The sequence below is a fragment of the Abrus precatorius genome, unplaced genomic scaffold (assembly GCF_003935025.1).
Source record: "Abrus precatorius isolate BTA unplaced genomic scaffold, Abrus_2018 Scaffold7, whole genome shotgun sequence".
Lineage (NCBI taxonomy): Eukaryota > Viridiplantae > Streptophyta > Magnoliopsida > Fabales > Fabaceae > Abrus > Abrus precatorius.
In genome coordinates this window covers 10498025-10522295 of record NW_020874417.1, presented here as the reverse complement: position 1 = coordinate 10522295, position 24271 = coordinate 10498025, and the positions used below count along the sequence as shown (strand labels likewise).

At 29.8% G+C, this 24271-nt stretch overlaps 1 protein-coding gene across 1 annotated transcript; it reads right to left on the bottom strand.

The window, feature by feature from the left end:
- Positions 1 to 17494: 17494 nt before the first annotated feature.
- On the bottom strand, positions 17495 to 20623 carry LOC113871461 (receptor-like protein EIX2). Its single transcript, XM_027508556.1, has one exon. It carries the CDS (start codon positions 20621 to 20623, stop codon positions 17495 to 17497), a length of 3129 nt encoding a protein of 1042 aa, XP_027364357.1.
- Between the last annotated feature and the right edge of the window lie 3648 nt (positions 20624 to 24271).

Genomic DNA, 24271 nt, shown 5'->3' with positions numbered 1-24271 from the left:
TGCAGTACCAGTTCAACAAAATGCTCTTGCTACTACTTCAACGGTGACTCCTAAAATGGTTCAACAAATGATCATTTCAGCATTCTCTGCTTTAGGAATCTCAGGTAAATCCTCTTCATCTTGGTACTTTGATTCGGGGGCTTCCAACCATATAACCAACAATGCTCAATTTCTTACTAATGTGAAAAAAATACTTGGGCAATCTCAACATACATACTGCTGATGGAAATCAATTGCCTATCACAACCACGGGTGATATTTCTTCATCTCTCACAAATGTTTTTGTTTCTCCTGGCCTCACTAGTAATCTAATTTTAGTTGGTCAATTAGTCGAAAATGATTGTCAAGTACGATTCTCACAGTCTGGTTGTCTTGTGCAGGATCAACACTCAGGAAAGATCATCGCGAAAGGGCCTAAAGTTGGACGTCTTTTCCCAATCCATTTCTCATTACCTCCACGTCTTTCTTTGCCTTTAGTTTCTTGTAATTTTGCCCTTGTTGATTACCAAGTGTGGCATAAGCGTCTTGGACATCCAAACGCAAATGTACTTTATGACTTGCTAAATTGGTTTTCTTAGAAATAAACGCACTTCATCTCTTAATGTTGTTCATTTTCATTGTATTCCATATAAGCTTGGTAAGAGTAAAATTTTGCCTTTTCCAACCCATTAGTCTAATACAACACAACCTTTTGATATCATCCATAGTGATGTTTGGGGGGTGGCACCAGTTATATCTCATGCTAATTACAAATATTTCGTAACTTATATTGATGATTATAGTCGTTTCACCTGGGTCTATTTTTTGCGATCAAAAGATGAAGTTTTTTCCACTTTCAAAATTTTTCATGCTTATGTTCAAACCCAATTTTCATAAAAAATAAAAATATTTCGCTCTGATAATGGAGGCGAATACATGTCACACTCATTTCAGGAATTTTTGCAATCCAATGGCATTTTATCTCACATGTCATGCCCCTTAACTCCACATCAAAATGGGGTAGCGGAAAGAAAAAATTGCCATTTGCTAGATGTTGTTCGCACCCTTTTATTGGAGTCTCATGTGCCTTCACATTTTTGGTGTGAAGCTCTTTCCACTGCAGTCCATCTTATAAATAGAATGCCATCTCCATCATTAGGTAATGAATCTCCATTCACTCGGTTATATGGTCACCCACCAAATTATGATCTAGAAATGTCATCTTCCTAGAACATACATATTTTTTCGCATCACATCATGATCCTGTTGCTTCTCCGATTTCTGTTTTGCCATTGTTTTCCAACTCTCATGCAGGTTAACAATCTCCTAAACCTCTCTTGACATACAAAAAACGTAGTATTACCACCCACATTCAACCAATTGACTCTCATGGTCCCCCTCAAGATGATTCCTTAGCTGCTCGTCTAGTAAAAGAACTAGAACCAGAATCGGCTCCTCTACGACGCAGCTCACGCATTCTTAAGCCCCCTGAAAGGTATATCACTTCCATGACAGCATCATTATCTTCTATTCCTATTCCTTCATCTTATAAACAGGCCATGGAGAATGCATGTTGGCAGCGAGCTATTGAAGCTAAACTTCTCGCCTTGGAAGAAAATCAAACATGGGACATAGTCCCATGTCCATCATCTATTAAACCTTTGGGAAGCAAGTTTGTGTTCTCTATCAAGTTGCGTTTGGATGGCTCTATAGATCGTTACAAGGCTCGTCTAGTTATGCTTGGAAATAAGTAAGAGTATGGACTAGACTATGATGAGACGTTTGCCCCAATCGCTAAGATGACAACCGTGCGTACTATTCTTGCTCTTGCTGCATCACAATCTTGGTAGCTACATCAAATGGATGTAAAAAAAGCATTCCTTCACGGTGATCTTCAGGAGGAAGTTTACATCAAACTTCCTAATGGTATGCCTACACCTTCGCCTAATACTATTTACAAACTAAAACGATCTTTATATGGATTGAAATAGGCACCAAGAGTATGGTTTGAAAAGTTTCGATCGACATTACTTGGTTTTGAATTCACTCAAAGTCAGTATGATCCATCTCTTTTCCTACAAAGGACTCCTCAAGGAATTGTGGTGCTTCTCCTTTATGTGGATGACATTGTGGTGACTGGCTCCAATCAAGATGCTATTTCTAGAATCAAACACCTACTGCATTCAGCTTTCCATCAGAAAGAGTTAGGCCAACTCACTTATTTCTTGGGTTTAGAGGTGCATTATCATCATGAAGACATTTTTCTAAATCAGCAAAAGTATATTCAAGACTTGGTCCAGCTAGCTAGACTCACAAATGCAACCCCTATTGACACGCCCATGGAAGTTAATGTTAAATATAAACGAGAAGAAGGTGACCTTCTGGATGATCCCACTCAATATCGCAAGCTGGTGGGAAGTCTCATCTATGTAACTATCACTCGTCCCGATATTTCTTTTGCTATCCATACAGTAAGCAAGTTCATGCAATCTCCACGGCATTTCCATCTTTCAGCAACACAATGAATCGTTCGATATCTCCTTGGCACTCCAAAGCGTGGTTTATTTTTTCCTACTGGTTCATCAATACAACTCCAAGCATATAGTGATGCTGATTGGGCTGGATGTCCAAACATACGAAAATCTACTATCGGCTGGTGTATGTTCTTAGGAAATGCTCCTATTTCATTGAAATATAAGAAACAAGATTCAGTCTCAAAGTCATCCACTGAAGTCGAATATCGCGCAATGTCTACCTCTTGTTCTGAAATTATATGGTTGCGTGGTCTTCTAGAGCTTGGATTCTCTCAAGAACAACCAACTCCATTGCATGCTGATAACACCAGTGCCATACAGATTGCAGCAAACCCAGTTTACCATGAACGGACGAAACACATCGAGGTCGATTGCCACTCTATTCGAGAGGCCTATGATCGAAGAGTCATCAATCTACCACATGTCTCAACATCTGTTCAAATAGCTGACATTTTCACTAAATCCTTAACACGTCAGCGACATAATTTTCTACTTGACAAATTGATGCTTGTAGATTTACCAGCATCAATTTGAGGGGGGATGTCAACGGAATTAATGGAAAAGAGAATTGTTTGGAATTGATTGCATAACTATTTGTAACAGATATTCTTTTATTTAACATAATTAGCTATAAATGTATATATGGTAGTTTAGCTGATTTATTGGGCTGAAATCAATGTTACAACTTGTAATTTAAGTGTATTTATATGAGCAATCTGAATGAGAAGGACACACAGTTCTTGACCAAATATTTTCTTAGTTTGACAAGAGGAGCTTTGTTAGAAAATGTGTCACCTGCCAGACATGGGTGGTATGCAGGGACAAAGCTGCAATAGGGTTGTAAACACGAGGGGAAGAGCATGAAATTTAAATCACATTAAAAATTCTGAAGGGTAGTTGAGAAACAATGGTGCAAAAATGGGATTTAATGGTGTGTTAACCATAACAGCCACAATGCATGACAATATTGGATTGCCTGCTTTCTCCCAGCTATTCAGACTGTCATTGCTGATTCACAAAAACTTGGATGTCTTTTAAATTTAGATGCAAATGGACATTAAGTTTTTAGTAAAATATTATCAATAATTAATTCTTTAAGAATCATTAATAACATTTATTGATATTTGAGTCAGTGCACACATGTGCCCATTTGTGTTACAATAACCTTTTAGAACATAGGAAAGCCACTGTTCTATCTTCTTACTGGAGAATAATTTGTGTTGACAGCGAGCAGAGGTTTTCATTCAACTGGCATGAAGAGGATGGGAGGTGGACATGCCCATGATGAGCCATTTTATATTCATGCTAAGCACATGTACAACTTGGATAGTATGAAGCATCAGAAGTTGAAAATGTCCCTTGCTGTGTTCACTGCTTTCAGCATTGGTGTTGCAGTTCCTGTGTACGCTGTCATTTTCCCGCAAAAGAAGACAGCTTCTGCCTAGTTCATCTCTTGCTTCATTGCAGCATTAAGGTGGATTTGGGGATCCTAGACTAGGGTATTGATTTTAGTGATTATTATTGCTTTGAACTTTGCTTTTGTTTAACCTTCTATATGGAATTTCGATAAATGTCTGATAATAATCATTTTTCTCTGTACTACCAAAAACTTGTGCTTGAACATTTACATGTCTTCCTCATCTGTTTCCTGCGGTTCCTCAATAGTTCTATAATTGGGTTAATGCATATTTACAATCAGCACTAATTTATACCTTTCTGTATTAATATGAAGAATGTTCACAAAAAGTGTAGTGACAGTGAGGTGTAGTATTTATTTTATTATTATTATTATTTTTAATAAATTACTCAATTTTTACCTTTGTTGGCGTGTGAATAGAATAGCTGAAGCAAATGATAATTATAGAGAAATTGTTTGCCTAATCCTTTTAAATTGACAAAAATGGTTCGTAGAATTTCTTTATTATCGCCGAAATTTTGACTTCCAAAAATTGAAAACTAAATATCGATTTAATATTGGTAATATTTAGGGTCTATTGGTTTTAAAGATGGATAAAGTTGATTTTGATAGAAGTCAGTATAAATTGGTAAACATTGTTGAGTGTACTTAAATCTAATGTTAACTATACATTTTACATAAAAATATTTGAGCTACCTGAAGGGGAAAAAGATAAAACTGCGGCTCTTATTTGTTTATTTAGATGAACCAAAGGGGCAGCTCTTGACTGAAAAATAGGTTGAAGATGAAAGTGCATTCTCATAAAGGAGGCCATGGTGTGCTGCGGAGTGATAGGGAAATTGGAATTGTGATGCCAAATTTAAGGCTTAAAAGGAATAACATGCTCTACTTATCACCAAATAAAGTGGAATATTATATGGTAATGACAGGAAAATCTGTCAGTAAATCTAGGTATTTAGATTGTTTAAGGATTCCTTACTATTATGGAAGAAGTTTATCTTTGAGGAATTTTTTACTTCAAAACATATATAAGATTTAAGAGAGAATATTGACATTCAAAGTGACAGATACTTCGATGATAGTTTCCTTCAACCTTCCATTTCCTCCTATTAGCATAGGCTAATATATTCCTTTCTCTTTTTTTTATTTTTTCTTTATTTCTTTCTCATTCAAAGAGAGCCTAACTTCTTCCTGTACCATCTATTTTGTAAAATAACTATAAATTAAGTGAAAATATGTTTTTGTGGACGTCTAGTACAAAATTCTTTCCCTCAAATTTTACTTGATTTCTTGCTTAAATTTCATTGCGTCAAAATGTATTTTAAAATATAAACAAAATATTTTTTAAATAAAGTTAATTGGAGTTTTGAAGCTTCTAAAATGTGATAACGGATTTGACCTAATCAATTATTTTGATCAACCTAATAAATGACTTTATTTTTATTTTTTAATATGTCTTGAGAATACATGGCCTAATTAATTAAAATAACTTTCCTAATCAACTGGAGTTCTTATGAAACTTTGTTTCCAATTGATGTGTTTCCTAATCAATCAGACTCGTGCTAATCAACTAGTTTGGTTTTGATTTACGTGCAAATACTGGACACAACGACTTTGATTAGGTTGCTTTTGTTTTGAAAGTAAAAGGTTTTAGGAATGTCCCAGTGGATTAGGAAATTTATCTAATTGATTAGGTTATATTAATAATTGTTTTTAATGTAATATGTATTTCTTTTGTTTCATTATTCATGTTTTCTAATCTATTTTAAGAGAATTAGAGAAATAGAGAGAAACATTTAAGTAAACGTCTTATCATTAAAATTTTACTTTTTTTAGCTTATCATGTATATTACAGTGCTTTAATTTGAATCATCTACTCTAGTGAGAAGACTTGTTTATGATTTCTTTTCTTGTTGATCTGTGAGAGAATGAGATATCCCTCTTGTTGTAAGGGAGAGCCATCGGTTGAGGAGAAATGTTTGAAATCTAGGTGTGGTATCTAAAAATTTGTAATCAAATATTGTAATGATTGTTATAATGAAAATTTTGAAGCATTACTTAGGAAGTAGACATAGTTAACAAGTAATTTGTTAACATACGATATAAATTGAATTTGTATTTCTTTGTTTATTATTCTTTCAGTTTTTAATTATTGTAAAAAAAATATTTTTAAAAATTTAAAAACTTTTAAAACATCATTTTCTTTGAAATTAGAAATGAGTTTGAGAATAGCTTAATAATGTGTTAACATAGTTAAATAACAGTTACCTTAAATTAATTTTATAAATTTATTTTAATTTTAAAAATATCTATTTAACCCTTAAACAAAAATTTGTTATTTTTACATTAGAAGAAAGTTATTTACTAAATTATTAATTGCTATTTTAAAAAGAATAATTTATTTTGAAATTATTTTAATTTGACGAGTTACTCTTACATATCCTTATATGCAATGAAGAACTCAAAGTCACATAATTTTGTAAAAAAAATATATATATAAAATTGGTTGACTAAAATTAAGTTTAATAAAAAAAGTTTATTTTAAAATTAAAATTATTTTCATAAAATTATAACATATAGGATATAAGATAACGTAATTATACAAGTATCCTATGATAAATAATACAAAAGTCGAAGAAAGATACTATCTTATAAATTATTAAAAATAAATAAATAATTTTAAAAATATTTTCTAATTTGTAAATGAAAATATTGAAATCATACTCGATTTTGAAAATTTATGTTAAAAAAAATTTAAGATAATAGAAGCTAAACACTATATTTTACAAATTAATAGATAATCGAAGATATGTAAACTACACATAAATAATGTTGCAAAAAAAATTATATGATAAAATAAAAAATAAAATTAAGTAATTAAATGTTTACTTATTTGATTTATCAAAGTTAGAAATTTAACTTAAAAAATTTAAAATATGAAATTGATTTCATTTAATAAAAGAAAAATATATTTAAATTGATTAATGAAAATAATTATTTTAAAAAATAAAATTAAAATATCATTTGATAAATTTGTATTGTGTGAGACATAAAATAATATTTATATACAAAGGTTTTAACGATTTAAAATGTATAAAGGTAAAAATGTTTCATAGTAATACCATAAATTGTTACACTAATATGATAAAGATATTTTAATTTAATTAATTAATAAACAGATAATGAATTATTTTTTTATAACAAAAAATTATTTGAGAAGGTATATTTTTTATTAATCATTAAAATAAAAATTATAAGAAATATATTTAAATTTATATATATATATATATGATTAATTGAAGATGAATATGATTGGATCTTAAAAACATATTATTTAATAACTTAATAAATAAATATTTTAGATGATAAATTTTAAATAAATAAAAAAACCATATAATTAATTAATTTTAAAAATAAGATTTAATTTTAAAGTATATTAATAACATACAAAAAATAAAGTATTGTCAGTACTCATAAATTTTATTAATTTATAACACATGATAATAGAAAAATTATACGTTAGTATTATAAATTAACATAAGTGTATTATTATTATTTTTATTTATCATAAAATAATAAATTAAAATATAATTTATTAATTATGAAATAAGAGAAAGTCAACCATAAATATAAAATCAAATTATATCAATATCTTAGAATTACATAATACAATAAATGATAATAATAGGACAAAACGAATAACATAAATAAATAAGTAGAATGCAAACCAATGAAATGTCATAAAACATATAGTGAGATAAAATATAATATGATTGTAAGAACAAAAATTTATGTGGTGCTTAAATTAAATTTAATTATCTCTTATTATAATTGTTATTATTATTATATTTGTTGTTGTTATTATTATTATTATTATTTGGGTTAATCAATAATTAGAATTAACATAATTAAATTTAAAGATATAGAAATAAGAGGTAAGATATTTTCATTTTTATTGAGCTAAAAAAATGTATTTAAAAAAATAATAAAAAAAATTGTTGTTTGCTGCAATTTGGGGCACCAAGCCTAAAACCAAAAAAATATTGTTTGGAAAAAATTTGGGCCATGATAACTCAAACAAAAGACTTTCAGGCCACCAGATAAGTCCAAAAATATAAAATGAGCTAAAAAAAAGGGACCTAGTTTAAAAAAATATGTAAAACTTCAATGATAAAAGAAAAATCCTTAGATTTGTGAATATGAAAATTAGGGCACAAAATAAAATAGAGGAGGGCATAGAGGGGGGCATGGAGAGCGAAGTTAGGGATGTGGGTTTAGGGAGAAGAAGAAAAAAAGGTGGAGAGGAAAGAGGTTATTCATAATTGAGGATGAGTTGACGGAAAGAAACTTTCATAGATGAGAATGATGGGTTGAGAAAGAAAAAAAGAAATGATGAAAAAAAGGAGCTTTAATGGTGGATTTAAGAGGTTGGGATGATAAGTTGAGAGAGAGAAGGGAGAAAAAAAGGTGAAGAGGGAGAGAATGGTGAAGGTGACTAACAAATAAGAGGGGGTGACTCCATGGAAGTTCCGACGGTGGTGCGCAGACTCATCCAATGGTGTTTTGTGATTTTTATGTTTTTTACTATTTGAACATTCTAAAATTGATTTTATTGTATAAAACTTACATTCATAGTGTGAATGTGCTTGAATATGCATAAAAATTCATAGAATGTATGAAAAAACTTGAAATTCTTGTACCTCTTATTTGCTTCCTTCTCTCCTCAACCTCTTTCTTTCTCTTTTTTTTCTTTCATGTTCAAAATGTCCTCTCTCAATTTCTTTTAGAAGGCAGCTTTGATGAATTTACGTGCTTCCATTTTCTCTCAACCTTCTTCCTTATTGTTTTTTCTATATGTTCATAATACCCTCTCTCAATTTCTTTTTTAAGAACCTTTATCTCTTCTCTCTTTATATTTTTTATTTTCTTAAAATTAAGAAAAAGTCAAATTTCTTAGCAAAGTTCTATTTTCATGTTAAGACAAAATTTTATTTTTCTTAAAACAATTTGTTCACATTCTCTTTTTTGAAAAAAAAACATTAAATTTAAATTTTCAAAAAATAAATATAAGAATTTTTTTAAAAATTTTTAGTATTCACATTAATTTATTTATTTTGTTACACTTGATTAATTCCAAAAATCCGTAATTCCTTTCTCATAGATCTCCACTCGTTCAATTTTTTAAAAAAAATTAAAATCTAGCAGTCATTTGTCTGTAAAAATTAATTACCAAACATTTATAAAAGTATTTAAAACTCAATTCACCTTGTTGTTGAATTTTTAGGCCGCCTAATAACAAAATCAAGTTTGTATCACTCCTAATCATGACTAAATTCACTTATAATATACAAGATAAGTAGGTAGAATTTATAATATATCAAGTATTAAAAAAAATGTTTGTATTTATTATCGTAGAAATATAAAAAAATATTTAAAAGAATTTGTCAATTTTAAAATTAGAGGAATCTGTGGACATAAAATATAAAAGTATTTAGAATTATTCTTTAATACATAAAACAAATTCTATTGATTGAACGATTAATGGAAATATATTTCAATCACCACATTGGTAATTACTCTTTAATTGATTGAAAAAACAAATCAATTTTATTAGTTATATTGTTAATTTAAAAATTGATTGAATAATCACTACAATCTTTACACATTAACAATTACACTACATGAGAGACATTCTAATTTGGTGTATGAATTTTATTAATTTTTTACACTCTGTTATTAATTTAATAATTTTTTAGTAATTATTATAATATTTTTAATGATATAAAATTATTTTAAAAATCATAATACAGATGATTGTCATCATCAAATTACAAAATTATTGAAGATTTAATTAATCAATTTTTGTAATATAAATATGAGTTCATTGTTAGAAAAGTAAAGCATTAGTGAAACTAATTATTTTAAATATATGTTTCTCATGATAGTTATTTAAGCATAATGGTTACTTAATAATAAAAATTTTGTGTCTAAAAATTTAACTAAGGATATGCTTTTTTGAGAGGCACATGAAGAGGACTTAATGAGATATTTTAAAGTTCAAAAGACTTTAGACATCTTGCATGAGCATTTTTTATTGGCCACATATAAAGCATGCTATACATAAGTTGTGTGAAAAGTGTGTTGCATGTATGAAAGCTAAATCTAGAATCATGTCATATGTTTATATATTCCTTTTTCTATTCTTAATTGTTTAAGTTGATATTTCTATAGATTTTGTTCTAAGTTTGCTTTGACCCAAGGGAGAAAAGGACTTTATATTTGTTATTGTTAACAGTTTTTTTAAGATGACTCATTTCCTACAAGTAAGATTTCATGGGTTGCTAAGAAACATTGTAAATAATTCTTAGTTCCTAAATTATTTTTGAAAGACATTATAGAGGGGGGAGGAGGAGTAAGATTAAAACTTTTGTTTTTTTATTACTTGCTATTCTCAATTCGATGGATAAACAAAAGTTGTTAATAGAACTTTGTGTATTCTTCTTAGGGTTATAATAAAGAAAACCATTTGAGAAGTATTTAATTCATGTATAATTTGCATATAATATAATTCATTTTATTATTAATTACTTTTTATTTGAAGTTGTCTATGATTTTAATCCTTTGAAACTTATGAATTTGTTGCTTTTGCTTAACATTTTTCAATTAAAGAATAAATCTAGAAAGAAGAAGGTAGAGTGTTAAGAAGTTGAATGAGAAGGAAAATACCTAAACTGAGAAGAAAATGAAAAAGTATCCTAAACATGCTAATAAAGAAAAGAGCAAAATAATATTTCAATTAAGTGATTAGGTATTGATATGCTTAAAAGAAAATTTTTTATCTCAAAAAAAATTTAACTTAATGCCAATAAGAGATGGACATTTCAAGTGTTAATTAAGATCAATAATAATACTTACAAAATTGATTTATCAAGTGAGTATGATATGAGTGAAATATTCAATACAATTGATTTATCTTAAAATATAAATTGATATTATAATTTTTATATGTCTTAAGTTTTTAATATATATATATATATATATACAAATTTTTTAATTTCTTAGTTGTTATTAAACTGTATATATATTTATTTTACAATAAAATAAGTGTACCATATACTAAATCGTCAATTTGAAAACGTAAGATTATCTCTCCGTGCCTCTCTATACCGTGTTGTGTATTTTATGATATATTGAAATTTTTTTTTCTTTTTCTGTTATTTTTGTCCAAGGTAGATTTTTTGGTCCGGTGGATTCTGGGTAGATATTAGTTTTCATTTTACGTTGTAGAATGAGAAAAAGAAAGTAGTTTACGTGAATAATCATTTTTATTATTATTATTATGTTTACTTCTTTAGTCTAAAAGTTTTTATATTTTTAATTTAATTTAATTTAATTTAATTTTTATAAAAAAAGGTCTGAATTTAATTTAAAAAAAGAATGGTATACTTCTCGGTTTAGAGAAAAAGTAGAGAATAAAAGACCTGGACCACCATGTACTTAGAGGAGATGTGCTTTCGGACATATGAAGGATCGCCCCCCTTCCGGACCATTAGATCTTTTCCAGATCAACGGTTGAGAGAGGACACCCCTTCGTTTTGCACACACATCGAGGAAACCCTAAAAAATCCTGAAACCCTAAAAACCTGAAGTTTTAGAATAATCTTTTTTTATTATTTATTATTTATTCTTATGATTTTTTATTTTTACCTCCTCGGTCTACACTACTTTTTCGATAAACCGAATGCCTCTTCTGTGTGTACTCTTCAGCCCACAATACCTAGTCTACCTTCTATACCTTAATCGAGTACCTTACTTGGTTTACTTACGTTCCTTAAACCAAAAACTCCCTCGACATTTCTACTTATTCTACAAGCTGAGTACCCACTCGGTATACCTATTTTTTCTTATTGATATCCTCTCAGGTTATGAAAATCAAATATCCTTCAACACATTTACCACTTCAGAAATTTGAGTACCCCCTCGTCTAAATGTTCCTGATACTTGTCTATTATTAAGCCCTTACCTCGTACTTTTTCAAGTTTGGAGGCTAGTGTACTGGATAGGGAACTATTTGGTCCTACATGTAGAGAAAGGAAATCGAATTCCTATTCGGCCCAGTTTGGCTGAATACCTTTTGTCAGAATTAAAAGGTAATTAATTGTAATGAGCTTTGAGTTCTTATCAAACAAGTTCTTATCAATACCTTTTCTCTACTCTAAAGACTTCTGTTCCAAAAACGCGCATTTAATTGTAACGAGCTTTGAGTTCTTATCAAACAAGTTATTTTCTTTTGACTCTAAATTACAGATAGATTAGGTACTTGTAGAAAATCACGGTTTATATAAACTAATAAATGGACAAAGCTTTAAGTACTCTCACGAAAAAAATCGTATTAAAGATATATGTTAATTTTTTTAAACTTGCAGGTGCTGGTGGTGGTGGTGGTAGCACTCGCTTGTTTGATAGTCTGAGAGGTTTGTTGTTGGGTCCATTGTGTGACTCGTAATTGAATCCACCAGTTCCCATTATAACTGCAAGGAAGATAATCAGCATAAGTATATGGGACATCTTTTATGCTTTTAATTGTGATGAAACACATCACTAATAGCATAATAAACTAGCTTTTATACAACTAGATTGAGATGTGTGATGACAGCTTTTTCTAATTTTGGGTGTGAAAAAGAGCAACAATTTGTCAAGGTTAGAAATAGAAAGAATTTTCTATGAAATTTACATGCAATTAAATACTTTTCTTTGTTTAAGACTGTAGACTGGAAAAAGGTAGACAAGGTGAACTCATTTCCGTTTACAAGGTGAACTCATTTCCGTTTGTAATAAATAATAAATGTGTATAACAGTCATGCTCACAAAATGGTCCTTCATGTTATATACAAAATACTCTCATCATGCATTTTTGGGAGAGTTTTCAAAGGAGAGAAAATATTTATAGTTTAAATAAATATATTTTAATTTAATAACTTTCATAATTAAAAATATGAATGATAGATTACCATAAATATAATATATTAATTATTTAATTATTAAAAAGTAATATATAATTTTATTAGCTTAAAAATAAAAAATATCCTCCATTGTCTGAGAAGTAAAATGGTAATCTATTCCATTTTTTCTTTTGTTATTTTATGCTTTTTATTTATTTAATTAGTTTAAGATTCATTGTAAAATAATTGTTAAAGAAAGTTATTGTTTAAAATACGCCAAATTGAAGGCGATCCCTTTTGCATACATTTTTATCCAATCATTTAATATTTACTGACGTATTATATATAAAGTTATTAAGGTATAATATATTTATTTAAATTAGAAAATTTTTCCCTACTCCAAAGACCTTTTCTTCCAAAAACGCCCGAAAGTATTTTATAGCATTTAATTGTAATGAGCTTTGAGATCTTATCAAACAAGTTCTTTTCTTTTGACTCAAAATTGAAGATAGATTAGGTACTTGTAGAAAATCACGGTTTATATAAACTAATAAATGGACAAAGCTTTAAGTACTCTCACGAAAAAATTCGTATTAAAGATGTATGTTAATTTTTTAAAACTTATATCGAAAGGCACATGATCCAAAAGTAGTAAAGAATATTTTTTATTAAATTATAACATTTAATAATATTATTAACACATTAAAATTTATCATATCTTTATTTTTTAGTAAAAGTTTATTATATATAAATTTTTATTATGTATACAGAAGGATGGTAGTATATATATTTCCTCCATATTATATATTATGACGACATTAAATTATTTTAATAAGAAAAGATAAAGCAAGTTACAATTTTGATACAATACGTCCCAAATAGATTTCGTTAATTAATATGGCGTGGAAATAGAAAAATAATAAACTTTTATGATGAAGAATTCCAGTACATTTGAAAAAATAAAAAAACTAAGATGTCAAACAATAACTTTGAGAAAAACACGTTTTGACAAGTGAAGCTGCTATGCAACTTCATTTATTATTGTCAATTTTCAAGAGATATCTCCTCACCTACGGACAATTTAACTTAATGAATGATGACCTGACAAGAAAGACCATACATGATAGAAAGATTCATATGGCTGTGGGTGCTGGTGGCTTTGGATTTTCATAATCTATATATTGACCTGAGTAATTTATAAAAATGACTTTAATTAAAGATTTAACCTGATTAGTGATTAAATATACAGAAATCTTCTCCTCTCCCTTTGTATAAAAATAAAAAGAGTAGTTAATAAACAGAGGTTACGACATTTTTTGATATACGGATTATTATTTCATGGTCTTTTATTAAATAAAGGTTATAACATTCTCTAATACATGGAATATTATTTTACAGTCTCACAATAATTTTGCAAAAGAATTTTCTTTCAATCATTAGAGATGAACTAAACAAAAAGAAAGAGATGAAGAAAATACTAAAGGTTGAATAATATCAAAGGGAAATAACATCAAAGAACAATAAATACAACATTATATAAAAATAATGAGTTGAGCAACTTTTGTTCTTTACTTGACAAGAACCGATCTAATCAAGGATGTGTTGTATTGATTAATCGGGTTAGCATTTAATTAACATTGTATAAAAAAAATTGTGTATAATTTATGACCTACTTCCAATATTTCAGATAACAAATTTATTAAAACTAAACAAGAAATTATTCTAAGATCTATCGACTCACTTGCTTTTTTGGGGTTGGTGTTGGCTGTAGTAAAAGAGAAGAAATATGCTTATTAATTATTTGGCTAAGTACAATGTGGTCTTTGTGGTTGCATAGAAATAGAATTATATTTTCCAATGGTGTTTTGGATGAGAGGGAAGTCCTAGATTCTATTATTCTGAGATCCTGGAAATGGTTATCAGTTGTTAGTAAGGGAGAAACTATTATGTTAGCTGATTGGTATTTGAACCTACGAAATTACATCTGTCTTAATTTTGCATAAGTATATTTTTGCTTTTTATTCCTCTGAGTAAGTAATTTTTTTGTGTATATGGGTTTTGAGTTCCCTTTAAACTCTTTTTAATAAGATTTGTTTTGCCTATAAAAAAAAACAAGAAATTATTCATTTTCAGATATAATATAGTTTAATATTTATCTAAAATAAAGAGTTAAATCATTTCATGGTAAAAAATAAACTTTGTCGACCTCTTATGAGTTATAAAATGTAAATTTCAATATTTATCTCATAATTTAAAACAATACATAACATTTGAAATTTGAAATATTAAATTACTTGTTAATCTTTAATTCTTCACTTTGATCAAATTAAAAGGCTTGAAAGCCTAAATGGATACTTTATATGAAAACAAATGAAGTTAAATGCAGTAAGTCATTGAGTTTATTAAGTTGAATTTTAACGTTACAAACCGATAATCCAATTCATACTTCGTTGAGTTTTAATATTTTTATCTGAACTGATTCGTCTACTCGAATTAACTTATTAATTTTTAATTGAGTTGATTGGGTTCAATGGGTCAATAAAACTCGTGACCACCCCTACATATGATATATCAATTTTTTTTTATATTAAATATATGCAAGAAATTTTACAAATAAATTTTATTTAATATTTTTAAAAATACTATAATTATCAATTTTATATTTTAAATTTTAAAAACTTGTTTCAAGGTAAATTCTGAAATTAAATGAAAATTAGATATCTAAATCTAAGAATAAATTGGGAGACAAAAACATTTATCATTGGAGGCTCTAGTCCAGTAATACACAATGTTATGTAAATATGAAGAAAAAAGAAAATAATGAAAGACTAAACTGTTTTATTTATATGAATTTATTTATTTATTCACATTTATAAATTTAATTTAAATACGCTGAGAGTTATTAAATGATGGGTTGCCATATATGTGATATGATTTCTGATTTATGTAATAATTAATATAAAAATTATATCAATGATATATCTTAATTAGTTATAGCATAAAAATATCTAAAGGGTGCATAAAAAGTAAAGTTTTATTTTTAAGGTGTCTTGTATAGAGGCTTGTAGAGGGGTGCATATTGAATGGGTGGTGCTATTTGGTAATGTTCCTGATGAAGTCTCTCATGCATATATACGACATCTTTCAAGTTTTTTAATTTTGATGAAGCACGCCACAAATAGCATAACAATTCTATTTCTGCTCTTTGTTTTTGTTGTGAATTATTAGAAGTTTGAATTATTAAATTAAATTAGAAGAAATTTTTATTGTAAATGGTACACAAAATATTTATTGAATTTAAATTATTTAATTAAGTATTTTCTAAATCTAATTCTATTATCACTAATAAAATTTGATTCAAACTCATACACAAAATTGAAGCAAATTTGATTTTGATTTCTAATAAACTAATATGCAGATTAAGTATTATTGTAATTGAAAGTTCTTTTTAATTGTGCATTAGGAATATAGAAGAAATAAAAACTTAATAAGTATAATTAAAATATGAGTCAATAATGTGATAAAATTATTTTCTAATATTTTATATCCATTTGTCAATATTTATTTTGCAAAGATATGTAAAATTAAATTGGCATTTATTGAGAGACTTAATTGTCCTAATTTTGTTATTCATCGGATGACTTTATTCATAATTTTCAAATTTGACAAGTATTAGGGTAAAATTAATAGGGTGATGATAATAGGTATTGCGGTGGACTTGTAGTATAACTTTGATTTATTAAATTATTTTCTTTCTCAAATTTATAGAGATCAAGATGACCAAGAAATTGAAATGGTAAAAGCTACTTGTCAAAATTTGGTTAAAGAGTATGAAATGAAAATGAAAGGTAAGGAAATTGTGTCTTCAACTTCATCTACTAACCTGAATTTGCCCATTTAGAGGGACCTGCATTGCCTAATTTAGGGCAAGAATTTGACCATTTAAGTCTGTGGAAGTAATATGGGTTTGAATAGCTAACGTTAAAAATGATTGGAAGAGATTTTCATTATTAAAAATAAGGTTTTCTACAACAAATTTTTAAATCAAAGGTTTTCTTATTGATGCGTCTGACAAAATAAGTGAATAAATTAGTCAAAAATCAAAAGTTTTCTTATTTTAGGGGTTACACGAGCAATAATTTTTCAGTATAAAAAATAATTGTTGAACATGTAAATATACTTTTGTTGCATATAAATAGCGCCATATCAATTGTCAAGAATTTTAGTGAAATATTTTTTATGTTGTATTAAAGCTTAATTTGGGTAAACTTCTTCTCTAGAGGTTTAACCCAACTATGTATGTATGTCACAAATATTAAAACCCTTTTTCTTAAATTTTCTCCATGCTCAAATCCAAATAGCTCAACATCATGATTCAGTATATTAATTAAGAGTATTAACTTTCCTCATGCCTCTAAGCATCTTCCTTCAAAGAGTAAATTGGACTATTGATGAATATGAAAGCTTTAGTTAAAATAGTGGAAATTCAATAACTAGCTTTTACTTAGAAGTTGAGTAACTCATTGGCAGTAAAAAGTAAACTTAAAATATGTATACAAGGGCATAGAACTTGCAAACAATAGGCATAAAGACAATCACGTGTCATTCACCAACAGAGTTTTTCACACATTTTTTGCTAACATAATTGAAATTGTCACATGCATCCAATCAGTTGCCTCATCAATGTATTCAAAGTAAGCTTGCCTCCAACTCTTCTTCAACAATAAAAGTCCAACTGTTGTCCAAAACCCAATAGCAAATCCAAGCGCTATTACAAAGTAAAACCATACTTTCTCTGACCTTTCTTGTCTGCTATCTGCATCTTCATCATCATTTCTCTCATTTTCTACAGGAGCACACTTCAGCAATGGATCACCACAGAGAAATGGGTTGCCAACATAAATATAATATGGATCATCAAGGCTTGAAAATTGATTTTCTTGTGGAATTGTTCCTGAAAGGTTGTTGTAGGACAAGTTTAAGTGGCTTAGAAAAGTCAAGCTAGACATCTCCTTTGGAATTGTGCCTGAAAGTTGATCATGAGAAACATCCAAAGATTCCAATGACTTCATGTTCCCAATCCCTCTAGGAATTTCCCCTAACAGAGGATTGTGTGACAAATTTAGGCCTAGTAATGCAGTAAGAAAAGTTATTCCTTCAGGAATAGGTCCCCTTAAATTGTTATTTGACAAGTCCATGTTTACAACATATTTTAAATTTCTACTATAGTGAAGTTCTTTTCCTTTCATAATTTGGCTGGCTTCTTCATCATACCATTCAAGATACCTTGGCTCTTCAAGAGTTTGGGAAGTTGATGATTTATTTCCTAAAATCATTCCAGTGAAGTTTCCAATGCAATCAGGTATTGATCCCACCAACATGTTACTGGAAAGGTCCAATATTTGTAGTTTAGAAAGTTGGCATATTTGTGAAGGAATGTCTCCATGAAACTTATTTTGCCTCAGAATAAGAATTTGCATTGAGTAAAAGGTGTCCCCAATCCAAGAGGGTATAATCCCTGACATCTGATTCTCTCCAAGATCTAAAATTAACAATTGTTTAAAATTTCTCAAAAATGATGGAAACTCCCCTTGAAGACTGTTATTGTTCAAATGCAACCATACTAAAGTGGAAAGATAGCCAAATGAACTTGGAATAACACCAGATAATTTGTTAGAGGACAAATTTATCTCATTCAATCCATGAATAGAACTCCAACAATTAGGAATTTTTCCAAATAATTTGTTGGCTGAAAGGTCAAGATGGTATAAGGAGTGCACTTTGCACAGTGAATCAGGAATTGATTCATTAATGTGGTTGCTTCCAAGAAGGATGTGAGTAGCATTGGGCAATCTTTCAGCAATATTTTGAGGAAGTGAGCCTGAGATATGGTTATTGGTGAGGTTCAAGTATACAAGTTGCTTGGGAAATATGACCTCAGAAATCATGCCCTCCAAATGGTTGCTAGACAAGTCTATGTTGCGCAAGTTCAAAAGTGGACCAAGACTATGCGGAATTTTCCCATGAAAATAATTGCTAGAAAGATAGAGGGTGTGCAATTTGGAAAGTTGACCAAGGTTTTCAGGAATTGTACCATTCAAAAAGTTTTCTGAGATATCTAGGCTTTCTAGGCTTGCTAAATGCTCAATACTCCTAGGAATAACACCATAAAAATGATTAAAAGAGAGACGCAGGGTGATTATATTGACAAGTTGCCCAATACAACTAGGAAGAGAACCGTTTAAATTGTTACTGTAAAGAAGCAAATACTGTAGATTGACAAGTTCTGTTATATTACAAGGAAAATCCCCACCCAACTGATTTCTAGAAATATCCAATGCACTTAGATTTTTCAGTTGTCCAAGAGAGTCTGGAATTGATCCATTTAAACGATTGTCAGCGAGATTTAGATACATCAAGTTTGAAAATTTTCCAAAATAAGGTGGAATAGGACCATAAAATAAATTGGACTGAAGTGCGAGTACTTCCAAATTTTCAAGCTCACTTAACCATGTTGGCAAAACACCATTGAGTTTGTTGTCACTCAAATCAAGTCCCTTTAAATCATATCTCATGCATCTAGATTGTAAATGGCCAACAAGTACATCTCCTTGAATGTTGTTTCTTGACAAATCTAGTGATAGAAGATGGCACATATTCCCCAAAATTGATATTAGAGAACCCTCAACATGATTTATATGATTCAATGAAAGATTGAGGTACAGAACACCTTTTAGACTACCTAACCACGATGGAACAAAATCAATACTGTTTTGGGAGATGTCCAAGAGTGTCAAGGATGTCAAATTTTGAAGAGCATCTGGGAATGAGCTGTGAAGTGTGTTACTTCCTAGATACAAATCTGCAAGTTGGGTACAATTACCCAACCAAAATGGAACTGAACTTAGGTTGTTGTAAGAAAGGTCAAGATATTCAATGGAACTCATGTTTCTAAAAGTATCCAGATCTGGGGCTTTAAGTCCATTGTCATTGAGATTAAGGACTTGAAGTCTAGAAAGGTTTGTGGAACTCACAAGTTGATTATGACTAGACACTTTCTTTATACTGCAATTCATCAAGTCCAATTTTAGCAAAGAAGGAAGCATGTTAAGTACCTGGAATAAATTTTGTGCCTTCTCAAGATACACATCACTCATGTAAAGTTCTTGGAGAGATGAAAGTTTTGAAACCCAATAAATGTCATCAGAGTATAAAAAAGAATTGAAGCTGAGATCAAGAAAGGATAACTTAGTGAGATTTCCAAGATTGTTGGGGATCCTCCCACTAAAATGGGCATCAGAGAGAGAGAGGAATTTCAAATGCTCCATGGAATGGATGAACATTGGTATAGGGCTATCATTGAAATTGTTCCCACTCAAGTCCAAATAAGTGAGATATTTGAACTGTTGTAGAGAAGGGTGAACATGTTGAGCTTCAAGCTTACTTTTGGAAAAGGAACAATTTTCTGGAACATCTCCTTGACCCTTTGGGGAGAAGCATGGATTCCTAAGGTCAAGAATAACAACATGTCCTGTAATGTTGTTGCAACCTATACCTTTCCAATGGCAACAATCATTTCCTTGCCATGAGGAAAGCCTTTGCAATGGATCTTCAAAGCTTCCTTTGAGCTTGAGAAGAGCTTGCCTCTCTTCTTCAATGCATTCAAATGATGAATAGACATAGGAACATGACACTAAAACTGAAGTCAAAAGGAGAACAATAGCAAAAGCAAAGCTTGGGTATTTTCCCATGCTTAAAATCGCAAAACAAGCGTGGAATGGTAAGAAAAAACTCAAGTGGTGGCACAAAAATGACTCCAAGAACAATGATATAAATAGGCATAAGTGCACCATCTCTCTTGCTTTTACTAATGTACGCAATTTTCAAAGTTTGTAGCAATCAGTTTTCTCATTAACGTTTTCCCTGTGGAAAATGTTTTTCACCTTCAATCAGAGTTAGAATGTAGTGAAAATGCTTGCTGACTTGTTATCGGATACCACCGCATGACAATAGTCAAAACTTAAAAAATAAAAAAATAGTGACCAATATATTAATATTCAATAATAATTAGTTTTATTCTGTTGATATAATTTCTTGTATAATTTGTTTTATTATAGAAAGTAACTTTACTCGTTAATTGTAAAAAGGTGAAGTTCATGTTGTATATAAAATTAGAAGCGCTTGAGTACATCTAAAATATACATTTATAGACTTTTTCAAATATTAATAAAAATTAATTTACTGAAAAAAGTGTAAAAATAATATACCCTATATTCGATACCAAAAACAAACATGAGTGTAGAAAGTAAAATTTCTCTTGTTTAATAAATGAAAAGAACTAATCAGTTTCTGGTTGAATTTTGGCAGGTATGAATATTTTTATCATTCATAATGAAGTGACAGTTTAGTGAGAAAAGAAAATTAAAATATTAGACATTTGAAATTAGTCAATTACATGCATAGACTTTTAACTGATACAAAATAAATAATATTAACCTGTTTCTTCTTTAAAATTTGTACTCCCTTCATTTGTAACATCGTTACTTTCACTACTAAAAAATATATATATACAGACTGATTTATAGACAGATTTTTAAATTATTACTGACAGTTTTTGAAATTATAAACGGATTTAAAGATGGACATAAACCGTCTGTGATATCGTCGTCGGTAAAAAATTACAGACGAATCAGACATAAACTGTCTGTGATATCGTCGTCGATAAAAAATTACAGACGGATTGTGATCCGTCTGTAAATTACAGACGAAAAAATCTGTCTATAACGTACAGACGAAAAAATTCATCTGTGGGTTACAGATGGAAAATGTATAGACAAAAAAATTTGTCTATTAGTTACAGACGGAAAAATCTGTCTGTAATATATTTTACTATTATTAGTATTTTTTTTGTTTATGTAAATAGTTATTTCTGACTGTTCCTAATTATCACAATTTATAAACATAATAACAACTATAAATTGGGCATCTAAACATTTAAAAATGATTTATAAAATATAAAATTTAAATGTTATTACAAAAGAAGACAAAAGCATCCAAATAAATACATTTAAAAATAAAATACAAGTCTTCATCATGAATAATCTGTATGATCATCATCCTAAGGAGCATCATCATCAGTAGAAGAGGAGTCAGAAGAGAAATGATGCATGGAGGTGAAAACCGGTGGTGCTGGAGCTGGTGGAAGAGGAGGAAGAGGAAGAGGTGTGGAGCTGCTTGCTCTCATGAGCTCAAAATAAGCATGCATTTGCTGCATCTGCATATGTTGTTGCTTAATCTGCTGCTGAACCTCCCTTTGCATTCTCGATGCCACCTTCTTCTCTATCTTCTTCTTCATTCACACTTGTAATGGTTATGTTTACGTGTCAATTATATTGTAATGGTTATGTTTACGTGTCCCTATTGGGCGTGTTGGATCAAACTATTCACACTTGAATAAGACAATCCTTTTTATGGTTTCACCAGCATATTCAAGCTCAACTATTTCATGCAGTTTTCCATACCAATCACAGTCACCATCACTTGAATTCTCTCTCACACTAACTCCACTATTATCTATTTTTCTCCCTTTACATGATTCAATGGTTTGGAATTTATACCCATTAACAAAGTAAATTGGCCAACAATATGCTTTATTTTTTGAACCTCTGGACAAGTTATATAGGTCAAGATCTGTGATACCATTATTAGGATCACGCACCTACACATACCATTAAATATGTCAATTGATTGAATACAGAATAATATTCAAAAGTCGATAAACTAAAATGTTAGGGAAATTTCATGACGTACATAACTTTTGAACCATGATGGAAATTGATTAAGGGATTCATGACCATATAATTGTTCAAAATATCTGTAAACATTGCAACATCAATTATTAGATTTGAATCACCATGATCGGAAAAAGTCATTAAAGCAATCATAAGTCACTTACGTTTTGAATGGTTGAACTTCATCACAATTTAATAAGATGTGCAAGTGTGTGGCCTCTGATTCATCACCTAAGATCCATCGTTCTTCGCATTTCCCAGATACACGACCTTCTTGGTTGAATATAGATAGAGTTGGCTCATTACTACTTTCTCCCCATCATCACAGTCCTTTGAACATGAGGTTCAAAATAGTATGTGCAAAAATTTGATGTCTCCTTTGATATATATGCCTGACATATGGATCCTTCCACTTGAGCTCTATTTTTTACAGTCCTTTTGAACCCTCCAATTTCTCGTTCAAACGAATACATTCACTTGTATTATACTGGTCCACATACACGTGCTTCATATGCTAAGTGTATAGGCAAGTGCTCCATAGAGTCAAAGAAATCAGGAGGGAGTATTCTCTCTAATTTGCACAAAATCACAGGAATATTTTTCTCCATAACTAATAAATCTTCAACCCTAAGAGTAGGTGAACACAGGTCCCTAAAGTACTCACTTAACTCAGTCAATGGCTTCCAAACATGGTCTGGTAGTTCCTTAAATGCAGCAGGTAGAAGACACTTCATGAATATGTGGCAATCATGACTTTTCATTTCAAAAAATCTTCCTTATTAAACATTCACACAACGACTGAGATTTGAAGCGTAACTGTCAGGCATTTTTAAGTCCTTCACCCACTTACATACATCTTGCCTTTGTGGTAAAGTCAGAGTGTAACTTGCCTTTGGCTTTGACCATCGACCATCTACAAGTTGTTCTAATCTTAATTCTGGACGCCTACAATATTCTTCTAAATCTTGTCTTGCCTTTACATTATCTTTAATTCGATCAGTGTCCATTACAGTATTCATGATATTGTCAAATGCATTTTTTTTCCACATGCATCACATGTAAATAATGACGAACTAAGTTATCCTTCCAATATGGGAGCTCCTAGAATATACTTTGTTTGATCCAATTATGTGTCATCCTATAGCCAGGAAACCTAATGGATTTTCCTACTTCTGTTATTTTTGGCAAATGTCTAACTCTATCCCATACTTGATGACCATTTAAACGGACCGGAGGGTCCTCATTCTCAACAGTTGCTTTCCTAAATTTGTAGGCTTGACACCTATATGGATGTTCCATATCTAAAAATCTCCTATGGCAACCAAACTATGAATTTTTTCCTCCATGTTTTAAACTAAATGCCTTTGTATCCTCCATACAAATTGGGCATGCTAACTTCCCTTGAGTCATCCATCCAGATAACATTCCATAAGTAGGAAAATCATTTATCGTCCACATCAGTGCTGCCTTCATAATAAAATTTTGCTTCCTTGATAGGTCATAAATTACTACACCCTCACACCATAACTCTTTCAACTCATCAATCAAAGGTTGAAGGTATACATCAATTTTAACCTTTGGATTTTTTGGACCAGCAATTATACAAGT